At 36.2% G+C, this 13367-nt stretch overlaps 1 protein-coding gene across 1 annotated transcript in view; it reads left to right on the forward strand.

Annotated features, from left to right (window-relative positions):
• Positions 1-13367, forward strand: part of MRPS5 (mitochondrial ribosomal protein S5) — a 200997-nt gene that overhangs the window by 158068 nt on the left and 29562 nt on the right. The window contains exon 6 of the mRNA XM_063443662.1: positions 9814-9904. Coding sequence (XP_063299732.1) covers positions 9814-9904 — 91 coding nt within the window. The remainder of the gene's footprint in view (positions 1-9813; positions 9905-13367) is intronic.

Here is a 13367-nt window from a genome sequence, read left to right on the forward strand (position 1 = left end):
CCCACACTGTTTGATAAACAGAGAGCATCGGAATAAGCCTCCCACTTATACAAATAATAGAAACCGTCCACACACAAACACACAGTCCCCACAAACACAACACTACAGACTATGCACATGCACGCACAAACACACATATACACATAAACACATAATGTGATATATCATCCACACACAATTCCACAAGCAGCCTCCATACACAGCCCACATTCATAGGTATCGTACACACCATACACAATGCCACAAACTACTCATGTACGTATTCTATACAATATAACAGCCCACATTGGCACAAATACAACGCTACAAAGCAACTGCAGCACCCACAAACAACACAGGCAGTATATGGCAACATACACACCTCAATTTGAATCGCCAATCTAGATGCAAATCCCTAGCCTGTCACTTACCTTGTGATCTATACTAAACCAAAAAAGAGATGTCATTCTTGTTCGGAGTACCGCATGCCTAACCTTGAATGTTGATTCTGTTGCCATGCGGGCTTGCTCTGAATTACTAGATTTCTCTTCTGTATACTGCTATCCTCTCAATAAAAGAAATATTGACCAAAAAAAAAAAAATTGTAAAAATACAGATTTTGTCATCTAATTGATTAATTTGTTGTATAGATGTTAGAGATGTTGAGATGTAATTGCGATATATATGTTTTAATTTGTAGGCAAGTTGCCCTTTTTAGTAATGAACTTATGTTCAGGCTGAAAGTGACGCGATGAAAGTATAGACAGTGACGTATCGTCCCCCGAACCGTGAAGAAGTCAGTGCGACAACAGGAGGCAGCAATTATCCTATTGGGAGGGGTATATAAGAAGGGACACTTATCCCATACGAATTAGGCACTGAAGAAGACTGTACATCAGTTGAAACGTGTTTACAGTTATTCTAAGGACTTACTTATGTAGCGGTAGTGTTTTTGGACACACTGCTTGTACCAGTCCTTGTTGTTTATATTTTGTTTATATTTTTAATACTTTTTATCTCTGAATAAACATTTGGAAACAACTTACCGTGAGTGGTGGATATCCTAAGCCAGAATTGGCACCCTGAAGCTCCTTATATAGAGGCTGGGACGGCTCTCCACTTGTGAGTGTCATCCATATTGAGTATGTTCCAATATTTATACACTGCATGGCCCAAAAAAAAAGTTGCCACCTGGATTTAACTAAGCAAATTGGTAAGAGCTTCCTATTGGATAGTTACTGCATTGGCGATTATCTTAAATAAGTTATTTAACCCCAACTGATGCAATGAGTGGTTTCTCATTTTTTAAACGACCATGTCGAAAGACACATCCCGTAATCGTGGAAAAGATGTTAGTCTTTTTGAGAAGGGTCAAATCATTGGCATGCATCAAGCAGAGAAAACAGAAACTGAAACTACTAAAATTGGGTTAAGAACTGTCAAACGCATTATTAAACCCTGGAAAGATAGTGGGGAACCACCAGTGATGGGCGCATCACGGTAAGAAGAGAGGCAGATGAAGTGATGCACCTATCATGCTTAGTGCCTACTGTACACGCCTTTGGGGGCAGTGCTATGATCTGGGGTTGCTGCAGTTGTTGGTCAGGTCTAGGTTCAGCAACATTATGTGCCCAAAGAATGATGTCAGCTAACTACCTGAATATACTGAATGACCTGGTTATTCCATCAATGGATTTTTTCTTCCCTGATGGCACAGGCATATTCCAATATGACAATGCCAGGATTCATTGGGCTCAAATTGTGAAACAGTGGTTCAGGGAGCATGAGACATCATTTTCACACATGGATTGGCCACCACAGAGTCCAGACCTTATAACCCCATTAAGAATCTTTGGGATGTGCCGGAGAAGGCTTTGCTCAGTGGTCTGACTCCCCATCATCAATACAAGATCTTGGTGAAAAATGTATGCAACACTGGACGGAAATAAATCTTGTGACATTGCAGAAGCTTATTGAAACAATGACACAGAGAATGCATTCCGTAATCAAAGCTAAAGGTGGTCCAACGAAATATAAAGTGTGACCTTTTTTTTATTATTATTATTTTCTTTTTTTATAATTTTTTTTTGGTGGCGACCTTTTTTTTTTCTTTTTTTTTGGGCCAGGCAGTGTATGAACAGATTGCACTATGTTCCTCTCTATTGTTGTTATTTTATAGATCCTTTGGCAAAACAGAAATACAACTTGTTAAAGTTTGGATACCCTGGAGAGGTATGTTGGTTTACAACCACTGGGTGGGTGTATAAAACTGGTTATATTTGTGATAACTATTTTCTTTCTACTTTAACCCCTTAAGACCGGAGGGCGTACTATTACGTCCTTCTTAAAGCGGCTCTAAACGCCGCAGGACGTAATGGTACGCCCTCCGGTTTTTTGTTACTTACCCGGTCGCCGGCGATCCTACGCTGGCGATCGCGGTTGGGGGGACTCCCAGGGAGCCCCCGCGGCACCTCCGTCCTCTTCAGCCCCCCTGGGCCATGTGAGAGTGAGGTCCTTGCGAGGACCTCACAATCACATGGCCGGGATAGCTGGCTGCTGCAATGCAAGCAGGGGGACTAACTGTAATGACAGTTAGTCCCACTGCTGGCTGGAAATAAAATAAAATTAATTAAATCAGTGTAAAAAAAATAAAACAATATACTTAGATCATATATATATATATATATATATATATATATACACACACACATACACTGTCGAGGTGTATTTTAATATTAATATATATATATATATTAAAATCAAATTACACGTAGACTAATACTGATTAAATATATATATATATAATTATTGTTATATATATATAATAAAAAAAAATATGTAAATACGTAAAAAAAATTAAAAAAAATATATAGATGTTTTATTTTGTTCTAACTGTATTGTGATATTAATATATACATATTTATATCAAAATACACGTAGAACGAAATAATATATATCTATATACATAAATATATACGTATATATCACTATATATATACCTATATATAAATAAAAATATTTAAAAAAAGTTATATATACGTATATATACACACACATATGTATATATATATACATATATTAATTCTACACATATATTTCTGTAATAATTTTACATAATTAGGTATCCTAATTAATTACAATTAGCGGGACCTGCCTGACAACCCATGCCGAAAGTATAGGGAATTTAATTTGCTGCACTATATTTAACCCTATAACTTTCCAAGACACCATAAAACCTGTACATGGGGGGTACTGTTTTACTCGGGAGACTTCGCTGAACACAAATATTAGTGTTTCAAAACAGTAAAATGTATTAAAACGATGATATCGCCAGTAAAAGTTTTTTGCATTTTTCACGCACAAACCGCACTTACACAGACGATATTATTGCTGCAATACTTTTTACTGTTTTGAAACACAAATATTTGTGTTCAGCGAAGTCTCCCGAGTACAACAGTACCCCTCATGTACAGGTTTTATGGTGTTTTCAAAAATTACAGCGTCAAATATAAGGCTTGTGTTTCATTTTTTTCACATTAAAATTCGCCAGATTGCTTACGTTGCCTTTATGACCCTATGGTAGCCCAAGAATGAAAATTACCCCTATGATGGCATACTATTTGCAATAGTAGACAACCCAAGGTATTGCAAATGGGGTATGTCCAGTCTTTTTTAGTAGCCACTTAGTCACAAACACTGGCCAAAATTGGCGTTTTTTGCATTTTTCACACACAAACAAATACTAACGCTAACTTTGGCCAGTGTTTGTGACCAAATGGCTACTACAAAAGACTGGGCATACCCCTTGCAATACCTTGGGTCGTCTACTATTGCAAATGGTATGCCCTTATGGATGTAAATTTATTTCCTGGGCTACTATACAGTCTCAAAGGCAACGTAACCAATCTGGCGAATTTCAATTTCAAATGTAACACGCCATATTTGACCCTGTAACTTCCCAAAACACCATAAAACCTGTACATAGGGGGTACTGTTTTACACGTGAGACTTTGCTGAATACAAATATGTGTATTTTATTGCAGTAAAAGCAAACAGTATTATGACATTGACAGTTAAAATGTCATGTAGAACTAAAAAAATAAAAAAAATCTTTTCTCCCATTATTTCATATTAAATTATTTTTCATAGCTAAATATTTGATATTAAATGAAAGCCCTGTTTCCCCTGAATAAAATGATATATAATAAGGGGGGGTGCATTTAATATGAAAGAGGTGAATTACGGTTGGACAGACATATAGCGCAAATGCCAGGTTTTGTTTACATTTTGTTTCGTTCACAACTTGTACATTTGGCTGCGGTCTTAAGAGGTTAATCTGTTAATTTGTCAATAACTAATTACCCTTAAAACCCAGGTATTCTCGGAGTTCCCTTTAAGATTGCAAAGATCATTGTCTTTCTATGTGTTCTATAAATTAAATTTTTCTTGTGTTTTGACCTTACAGCATTGTGTGTGTATTATATTTTTTTCCTCTAGTCATTTCCATTATTACCATATGTTAATTCATGTAATAGGTAGTATGTCTTAATAAACATGTTGATAACTAATTCCCTTTAAAACCAAGGTGTTATCTATCAGATCACTATGAGAATTTTAAGATGGTTGCTTTTTCACTGTTTTCTATAAATTAGATTTTTCTTGCGTTTTGACCTTGCAGGATTGTCTTTTATTTTTTTCCCTTCTGCTTCTTGCCATTTTCCCCATCTGTTAATGCCTGTAATATGTAGTATATCTTCTCTTGCAAGAGACAAGAGTTTTCTGTCAGCATGTTCCAGACTCATGAGCATTTCTGAAGGGATGAACAATTATTTCAGTTTGCAGATGGTTCCCTCTTGAGAAGAGAAGCCAAATATACAAAAATCAGTCCTGCGTTCCTACTCCCACTACTCCTGGGCGTTAGCAATGACTGCAAAACATATTATCCCCATTACATACAATAAAAAAAAGGAATTTCTTGAGCACTATCCCAAATCCCTATGCATATTAAAATCACTCGATGTTTGTTTTTATTGAGGAGAAAAGCCAAACTAATAAATGGATTTAAGTTCATAAAGAGTATATGTTAGACCTTCAGGTTACAGGGAAAATATACCTTATTGTTGCATAATATTTAATACGTATGCATCTGCCAATATCTTAAAGGGGCACTATGTGCACAATAACCACTTCATCTCATTCAAATGTTTGCTTTCTGTAGTCTCTGGTGCAATCCCATATTTTAGTGTTTTCTTATAGTTTAGCACTGGAGAAGGGTCCAGAGCAGTCCATAGTTTGGCTTAGACAGAGTTACACTCCTACTCATACTAGCGATGGGAACAGTCAACGTCTATTACACATAATCAAACTTAATGATATATTTCTTTAAATTATGTATATTGAATATTCATTTAGCTTGAGAAGATATTACTTTATCTGACTGAGTAGCCATGGTGGGTAACACTTTACTATTCTCTAACCAACTGCTGTTCAATCTAACTTGCCTACTGCTGCACATACACCTAGAGATCACAGAACAATCACATCAGCAGGCAAGGTAGGTTGAGAAGAAGTTGGTTAATTAATCGTAGAGCCTAACCCACCATGGCTGCTCAGTCAGATAAAGTAATATTATCTTTATTATACCAAAAAAATCAATATACATAATTGAAATCATTACACCATTAGAGGGACACTATAGTCACCAAAACAACTTTATCTTAATGAAGCAGTTTTGGTGTATAGATTATGCCTCTGCTGTCTCACTGCTCAATTCTCTGCCATTTAGTAGTTAAATCGCTTTGTTTACACAGCCCTAGTCACACCTCCCTGCATGTGACTTACACAGCCTTCTTAAAAAAAACAAAAAAAGTAATCTAATGTTTACACTTCCTTTGTTGAAAATTCTTTTACATTTCAAATTCCTTATCTCCAGCTCTGTTAATAGCTTGCTAGACCCTGCATGAGCCTATTGTATATAATTAAAGTTCAATTTAGAGAGCAGTAGATAAAAACCTTTAAAATAAGTTACATCTGACTGAAAATGAAACCATTTTTTTTTTCATGCATGATGTGTCAGTCACAGCCAGGTGAGGTGTGGCTAGGGCTGCATGAATAGAATCAAAAGTGATTTAGCTGCTAAATGACAGTGAATTGATCAGTGAAACACCAGGCATGACGAAGGCAATGTCCGTAGTTGGTGTGCCTTCAGGTGTTGCAGGGTGCGATAGTATAGGGCAGGGGTTCTCAACCCAGTCCTCAGGACCCCCTACCAGTCCAGGATTTGGGGATTACCTGGGTGTGTCTAAGGTGTTTAGAAAAAGGGAAAAAAACACCCTAGACTCTAAGGTGTTTTTTCACACCCAGGTAATCCCTAAACCCTGGACTGGTAGGGGGTCCTTGAGGACAAAGTTGAGAACCCCTGGTATAGGGGATCTGGCAATATAGCCTGAATTGACGATGACAGAAAGCCTGTCATCCGAGCCAGATCCTGTAGTGTGACCAGGATTCTCTGGAGCATGCAGCTCTTTCCTGATCGATGATCTTTGAAGATGTAAGTTTTAGAACCACTGACACAGAGTGCACTGTAAACCCCAGGAGCTGAATGGATTGAGATTGTGTAAGCACCGGCTTCTCTTCATTGATCGCGAATCATGCACCCTAGAGTGTCACTTGATCCTGAGCCATCGTTAAGATAGATAATGGACCGGATTCCCCGAGCTCTCAGAGCCGCCATGACAGGTTTTAGGAGGTGAGGTCTTGTGGAGGGCAAAGGGAAGACATGTGAATTGCCACAGTTGGTTATTCCACAGAAATTGCAAGAATTAATTGGGGCAGTCATGCATCTTTCAAATCTAGATGAGAGAACCAATGGCCCTTACAAAGTAAGTCTTGTTGGAGAAGCGCTCTATCTTGAAGTGATAGTATATCACATATGCGTTGAGGGCGCAGATTGATTACTGGAGAGAATTCATAAATTTTTTTTGCTCACTAGAAAAATATTGCTCTGAAATTAGGGATGTCCCCTTGCCCGCTCTATTGCCCTTTTCACCTGAAGGCTGTCTAGTACCATGTTTACAAAGACTAGTGACGTCCAATCCATCCAAAGGGGGGCGGAGAGGACGGTTGCACAGGCCGAGAAAGTCGATCCAGAATCCAGGTATTACTTGTCGAATCCAAGAATCATGAAAAGGTTCTGCCCACTGTGGGGAAAAAAGTTAGATAATCTGCCCGCAATTGCAATATTTAGGAAAGAGTGAATGACCATTACTGGTGGTAGAATGGTCCAAGTGGGGAACCACAGGTAAACTGGGTTGAGTTGGTATCTTCAGAATGATATGTAGAAAGATTCAGAAAGTCGGGGCTTTGTGTCTGAGAAGGCCAGTCTGCTGGTGGCGTGGCCCCACTGCAGACCAGTCCTTGTGAAAAAGCAGTCCCCAGAACAAAAGACCTTCCGTAGGGAGACCTGAGCCTTGTTCAAAGATGTGTAGACTGAGCTATGTTGATTTATTTCCTTCATGAATTTTTTTCCAACAAAAAACCCCGAGGCTGGGCTCAGCAACTCGAAGGCCAAGTCCACCAATTTTGCATCCAGCTTTGCCGTATTTGGCAGTTAAAGCCGGGTTGGCATTGCCCAATAAGCAGAGTGCATGGAGAAGATCACAATGAGTGACAGACCATCACAATTAGTTTTTTTTTTTTTTTTCCTAGAATTTTCCTTTATTTTTTTATAAAGATTATGGGGGTCGAATGTAGTAATCTGCTAATCACAAGACACGCCCAGCATAAAATCTTCAGTGATGAGTTTAAGAGAATTGGAGCCTTTGACCCATGAAGACAGAATGGGATATCACTCAGTTTGCACATCTATGGCCCAATCAAGTAACAAGGGCAGCTGGCCACTTTAGCAATTTCCTTACAAGGGGGTGGGGGATTTGCTTTTGACCCAACATGTATGTTTCGCCCACACTTGAATGCTGCAACGCCGAAAATAGGTTTTATATATTGTTTTCTAATGTTCAATTTGAGTTCATTGTTAATTTTATGTTATAACACAATTGTAAAAGTGGTGCTGTAAACAATGTATAACACTCAATGTATGGTTTTGGATTGTACCTGTCTGAAATAAAGAATTAAAAAAAAAAAAAAAAAAAGTTAAAGCAAATAAGAAGCCTCATGCCTTGCAGTAAAATTGTAATTTGCAATTCATAAAATCATGTTCCTGGAGTCTTGTAACATATTCTCATTCTCATAATATAGAATATGTGTGTTTTAGTGAAATAATTCTACAGTAGTATTTATATAGTAAACATGTGTTTTTACCAAGTATATATGTATTGTTCACTTTTTGTTTCCGCATGCATTCTTATAAAAGTTATATATATATTTCCCTTTATAAGCTTACTTTGTTTTTATATTCTTGTTTCTTACTATGTATGTTATCCTAAAAAAATGTTATCTCAAAGTACAGTTTCCCGGTCTTCTCAATAAAGGTTTTGTTTTTTACCACAAAAAATATATATGAAACCACAGTAGCCTGTAACGAGTAACAAAATAAATGTAACAAAGAAATCCTCATTAAACGTCCTGGTCTGTAAGACCTTGGTGGTATTTTTTACTAGCCTGAATACATAGATTGGTGTTTTACAAAATCTACACGTGATAACCTCTGTCAGCAATAAGATATTATGCTGATCTTGACCCGACAGAAATCATTCTTCTGTACATATTCCACATTTATTATGTAGTATGTGCTACTGTTAAGACCAAAAATATTTTTCGTTCTAAAATACCACTATTTTTGTGTAAATATTTTCTGGAAATGAGGGGTTGGTTGGTTCAAAGATTATTTTGTAATAAATGACAACTTCCTCTGCTCTTAATACAGCAACATACCTTTGGTTAATCTGGCCAAAATACTTTTAATAGGTGTGTTTACACAGTCATCATTTATTTTACTTCCAGTCATAATCATTTTTTTTTTTAAATAATATTTTTTCACTTACTCTGTAGTGTTTCTTAACATGTTGTGCTCAACATAAAGGCTACTTTTGGTAATATGCCATGTGCATAAGTTTTTAATGTTGTCTGGGCCTCCAGAAACCATAGATTCCATAGACCATAGATTCAATGGTATAATTCCATAAACTAACTTAGTCATGATAACTAGTGGAAAGTCGAGGGCATAAGGACTTATTTAATACAGTGAAAATTCAAATTGAATTTAAAATTTTATGTCGAAATAGCCAAACTGAAAAAATTCTTTATGCTAGCTATACATTCAAATCACTACTCTGGCCTTAAATTTGAATTTCTCTTTGAATTCTCACTAGTAAATAGCCCTGTATGTTTTGTTTTTTTGTATGTTTGCTCATTTTGTACAAAACTTTGTGGCATAATGGTAATCTTGAATTGATATTTTAACCAAAATATTTTTTTACACTTTGTGAAAGAAAACTGTGTAAAACTAAAGGAAAACCATGTATAAAGAAATGCTTGCTTTGAGATATAACAAATGTGGGTGATTTCTTTCTCATCAGTTGAACTCCTGGTGTCGTCCTTGGCAAAACAGCAGAAGATTGCCCTCTTGCTAAAGTAGACTGCTTATACTTCTAAAACTACTATACCAATCAACTATTAATATGTCAATGTTACTATGTGCTCTAGATATGCTACAAGCTGACAAACTGTATTTCATTAGTATTTTATCAATATGTAGCTTAATGTAAAAAATGTGTTTTGATCAATTCTTTAAATGTAAATGTTTTGCTTATTAAATATATGAATAAATAAAGTATATTTATAGGTGTCTGTTTTTTTTTATCATCATCAATTCAGGTAAAAAATGTGTTCAACATGACTGCTAAGGAAGGACGGAAGAAAACTGTGAGCGCATTGGTAGCCATAGGAAATGGCAATGGAGTGGCTGGTAAGTGATTAATAATGCCTGTTGCCATATGCAAATATTTTTAGGGTCAATTTGATAGCTCAATTATCAGGAAGAATTTTCATTTCATTGTAGCAGATCGAATGTAAGAATGCCCCAAATTAGAAGTTGTAAATGTCCACCTCTCATCATACCATTTTGCAAGGGTACAAATATACCAGGTTAAGTGGCACGTCTTTGATCTAGCTTTATCTTTATTCTTTTATGTGTTTTATATATTTTTTTTATTTTTTGTAATGCATGATATAGTTACTGTATTGTAGTCTATAAGCTGTATGCTTTGGTATTATTGAGGATTGCCCAAGTCAGCTATGTGTTCAATTTGGTTAATGTGGCCAAAATGTTAAATTCCTTATATTTAATGCTCTAGTGATTTCCCATTTATAGTTAGGAGCATTGAGTAATACTGAGGCATACAAACTGTACGTCATCTTCATAATTTACTTGTAAAAGCATCTCCTGCAGTAATAATGAAAGACACCTGCCTCGTGCGAACAACATCTTATTATTAGCTGGAAGCACACAATTAAAGCGGCCAGGTCTCACCCATTTCCAAAGTGAGAATTTCACAAACTTAGAATCTTTATGAAATACTCACATTTGCTCACTATATATTGATATTACTATACAGAATTATACAAATACAGTATATATAATTTCTGCTGGGTTAATACAGGTTTAATTGCATAATTTTTGCATAATTCATAACAAGTCAGTAGAAATACCAGAGTATTTCATTTCCAATTAACTTAATTTAATTTGACCCTGTAGCTTTCCAAACTCCATTAAAAACCTGTACATAGGGAGTAATGTTGTACTCATGAGACATCGCTGAACACAAATATAAGTGTTTTAGAGCAGTATGACGCTGATATAAAAGTGCAGTTTTTGTGTAAAAAATGCAAAAAAAACTAATAAACACTGACTTTGACCCGGGTTTGTGACTAAGTGGGTTGTCTTCTTTTGCAAATGGTATGTCATAATGGGGTTAATTTTTATTCATGGGTTGCCATAGGGTCTCAAAGCCAGCAAAGGTGCAACAAACCAATCTGGCAAATTTCAATGTGTAAAAACTGAAATGGGCAAGTCCACTATATGAACCTGTAACTTTCCAAAACTCCATGAAACCTGTAAATGGGGGCATCGTTATACTCATAGGACATCACAGCATGCACATATGGGTATTTTATTGCGTTAAAACATAGCAGGATTATGACATTCATAGTTAAAATACCAATGCCAACTTGAAAAATAAAATTTGTGGATTCTTCACACTTTTTTTATTTTATTTGGATTAAATTATATTTCATACATAAATATCTGATGTGAAATGAAAGCCCTATTTATCCTGAACAAAATTGTATATAGAAAGCGTGGGTGCACTTAATATGAAAGCGGTGAATTATTGTTAAGCAAACATAATGTCAAATTCCAGGTTTTGTTTTGGTTAAGAACTTGGAAAGTTGCCTCCTTACAAGACAAACATACCAAATTCTAAAATCTCTGCATATTGAAATGTTATTTTACTTCTTGTATTTTTGTGACCTGTAATTACCAAAGAATAAACTGAAATCTTAGATATATTAATGTATGTACTCTGTAAATCAGAGCAAATAAATTAATTTATTCTGAATTACTTTTATTAATCTGCAGTAATTATGCACACATTAACATTGCCAAAACTGTGGGGTTGGTGGCGTGAGGGGGTTGTGTTTGGGATTTTTCTGTTGCATTTTTGTGTTTCAGATTTTTTTAAATGTTATTTTTATAATAAATGAGAATTTAAATGTGAATATGCCACATCAATTTAAAAGCCATTTTAATTCATTAAAAAAAAAAAAACACACCGTGTTATGTGTTTGTGCAGTAAATGAGAAAGATGGAAATTGTAGCTGAACAAAAACAGAAGAAATATGCAAAAATTGCATTTATCCTTAAGTGAAAAACAAATTAAGCTTTGTCATTAAGGAGTTAAAATTTAGTGGCACTTTAGTAAATTATGGAAAATGTACAATATATTGAAAAGTATCTGCGGGGATGTACACATAGCACAGCATTAAGGTGTCTCATGGTGTACTTAATAATCTAGATTTGTAGATAATCATGAAACGCCCCAATTTATTTCATTTTCTGTCAATTATTACTACTATTGGAGAAATTCAGTGACATGTAAAAATGCATTCCTTTCTCTAATCTGGCCCAGTACTTTGCAGAGCATGTAGCAGTGACTGTTCAACCCTTATATCTGCACTTCCCTGTGGCGGCTTGTGAAGTTTTTAAGATGGTTTGGCGTCAGACACCTCCCCCAGTATTTTTCTCCTCCCTATACAGTACATAGATACTCATACAATACAGAGAGCTGAGCATAATACAGAGATGTTCATATAATAAATCAAGCTGGTACAACATAAAGATATCTGTAAAATACATAGAGCTGAGTACAATACAGAAATAACAATACACAGAGTTGAGAAAAAAATAAAGATATACACAGAGCTGGGCACAACACAAGTACATGTATACAATACAGAGAGCTGGGTAGACTACCTAGATACCCATACAGTTGCAAGAAAAAGTATGTGAACCCTTTGGAGTGATATGGATTTCGGCACAAATTGGTCATAAAATGTGATCTGATCATCATCTAAGTCACAACAATAGACAATCACAGTCTGCTTAAACTAATAACACACAAAGAATGAAATGTCGTCATGTTTTTATTGAACACACCATGCAGGTCCACAGTGCTGGTGGACTAATGACGTCTCCAAGAGCTAATTGGAGTGAAATGTCAGCCAACTGGAGTCCAATCAATGAGATGAGATTGGAGGTGTTGGTTACAGCTGCTCTGCCCTATAGAAAACACACACCAGTTCTGGGTTTACTTTTCACAAGAAGCATTGCCCGATGTGAATGATGCCTAGCACAAAAGAGCTCTCAGAAGACCTACGATTAAGAATTGTTGACTTGCATAAAGCTGGAAAGGGTTATAAAAGTATCTCCAAAAGCCTTGCTGCTCATCAGTCCACGGTAAGAAAAATTGTCTATAAATGGAGAAAAAGTTCAGCACTGCTGCTACTCTCCCTAGGAGTGGCCGTCCTGTAAAGATGACTGCAAGAGCACAGCGCAGACTGCTCAATGAGGTGAAGAAGAATCCTAGAGTGTCAGCTAAAGACTTAAAAAATTCACTGGCAAATGCTAACATCCCTGTTAGCGAAACTACAATACGTAAAACACTAAACAAGAATGGATTTCATGGGAGGATACCACAGAAGAAGCCACTGCTGTCCAAACAAAACATTGCTGCACATTTACAGTTTGCACAAGAGCACCTGGATGTTCTACAGCAGTACTGGCAAAATATTCTGTGGACAGATGAAACCAAAGTTGAGTTGTTTGGAAGAAACACACAACACTATGTGTGGCGAAAAAGAGGCACAGCACA

This window comes from Pelobates fuscus, chromosome 2 (assembly GCF_036172605.1).
Source record: "Pelobates fuscus isolate aPelFus1 chromosome 2, aPelFus1.pri, whole genome shotgun sequence".
Lineage (NCBI taxonomy): Eukaryota > Metazoa > Chordata > Amphibia > Anura > Pelobatidae > Pelobates > Pelobates fuscus.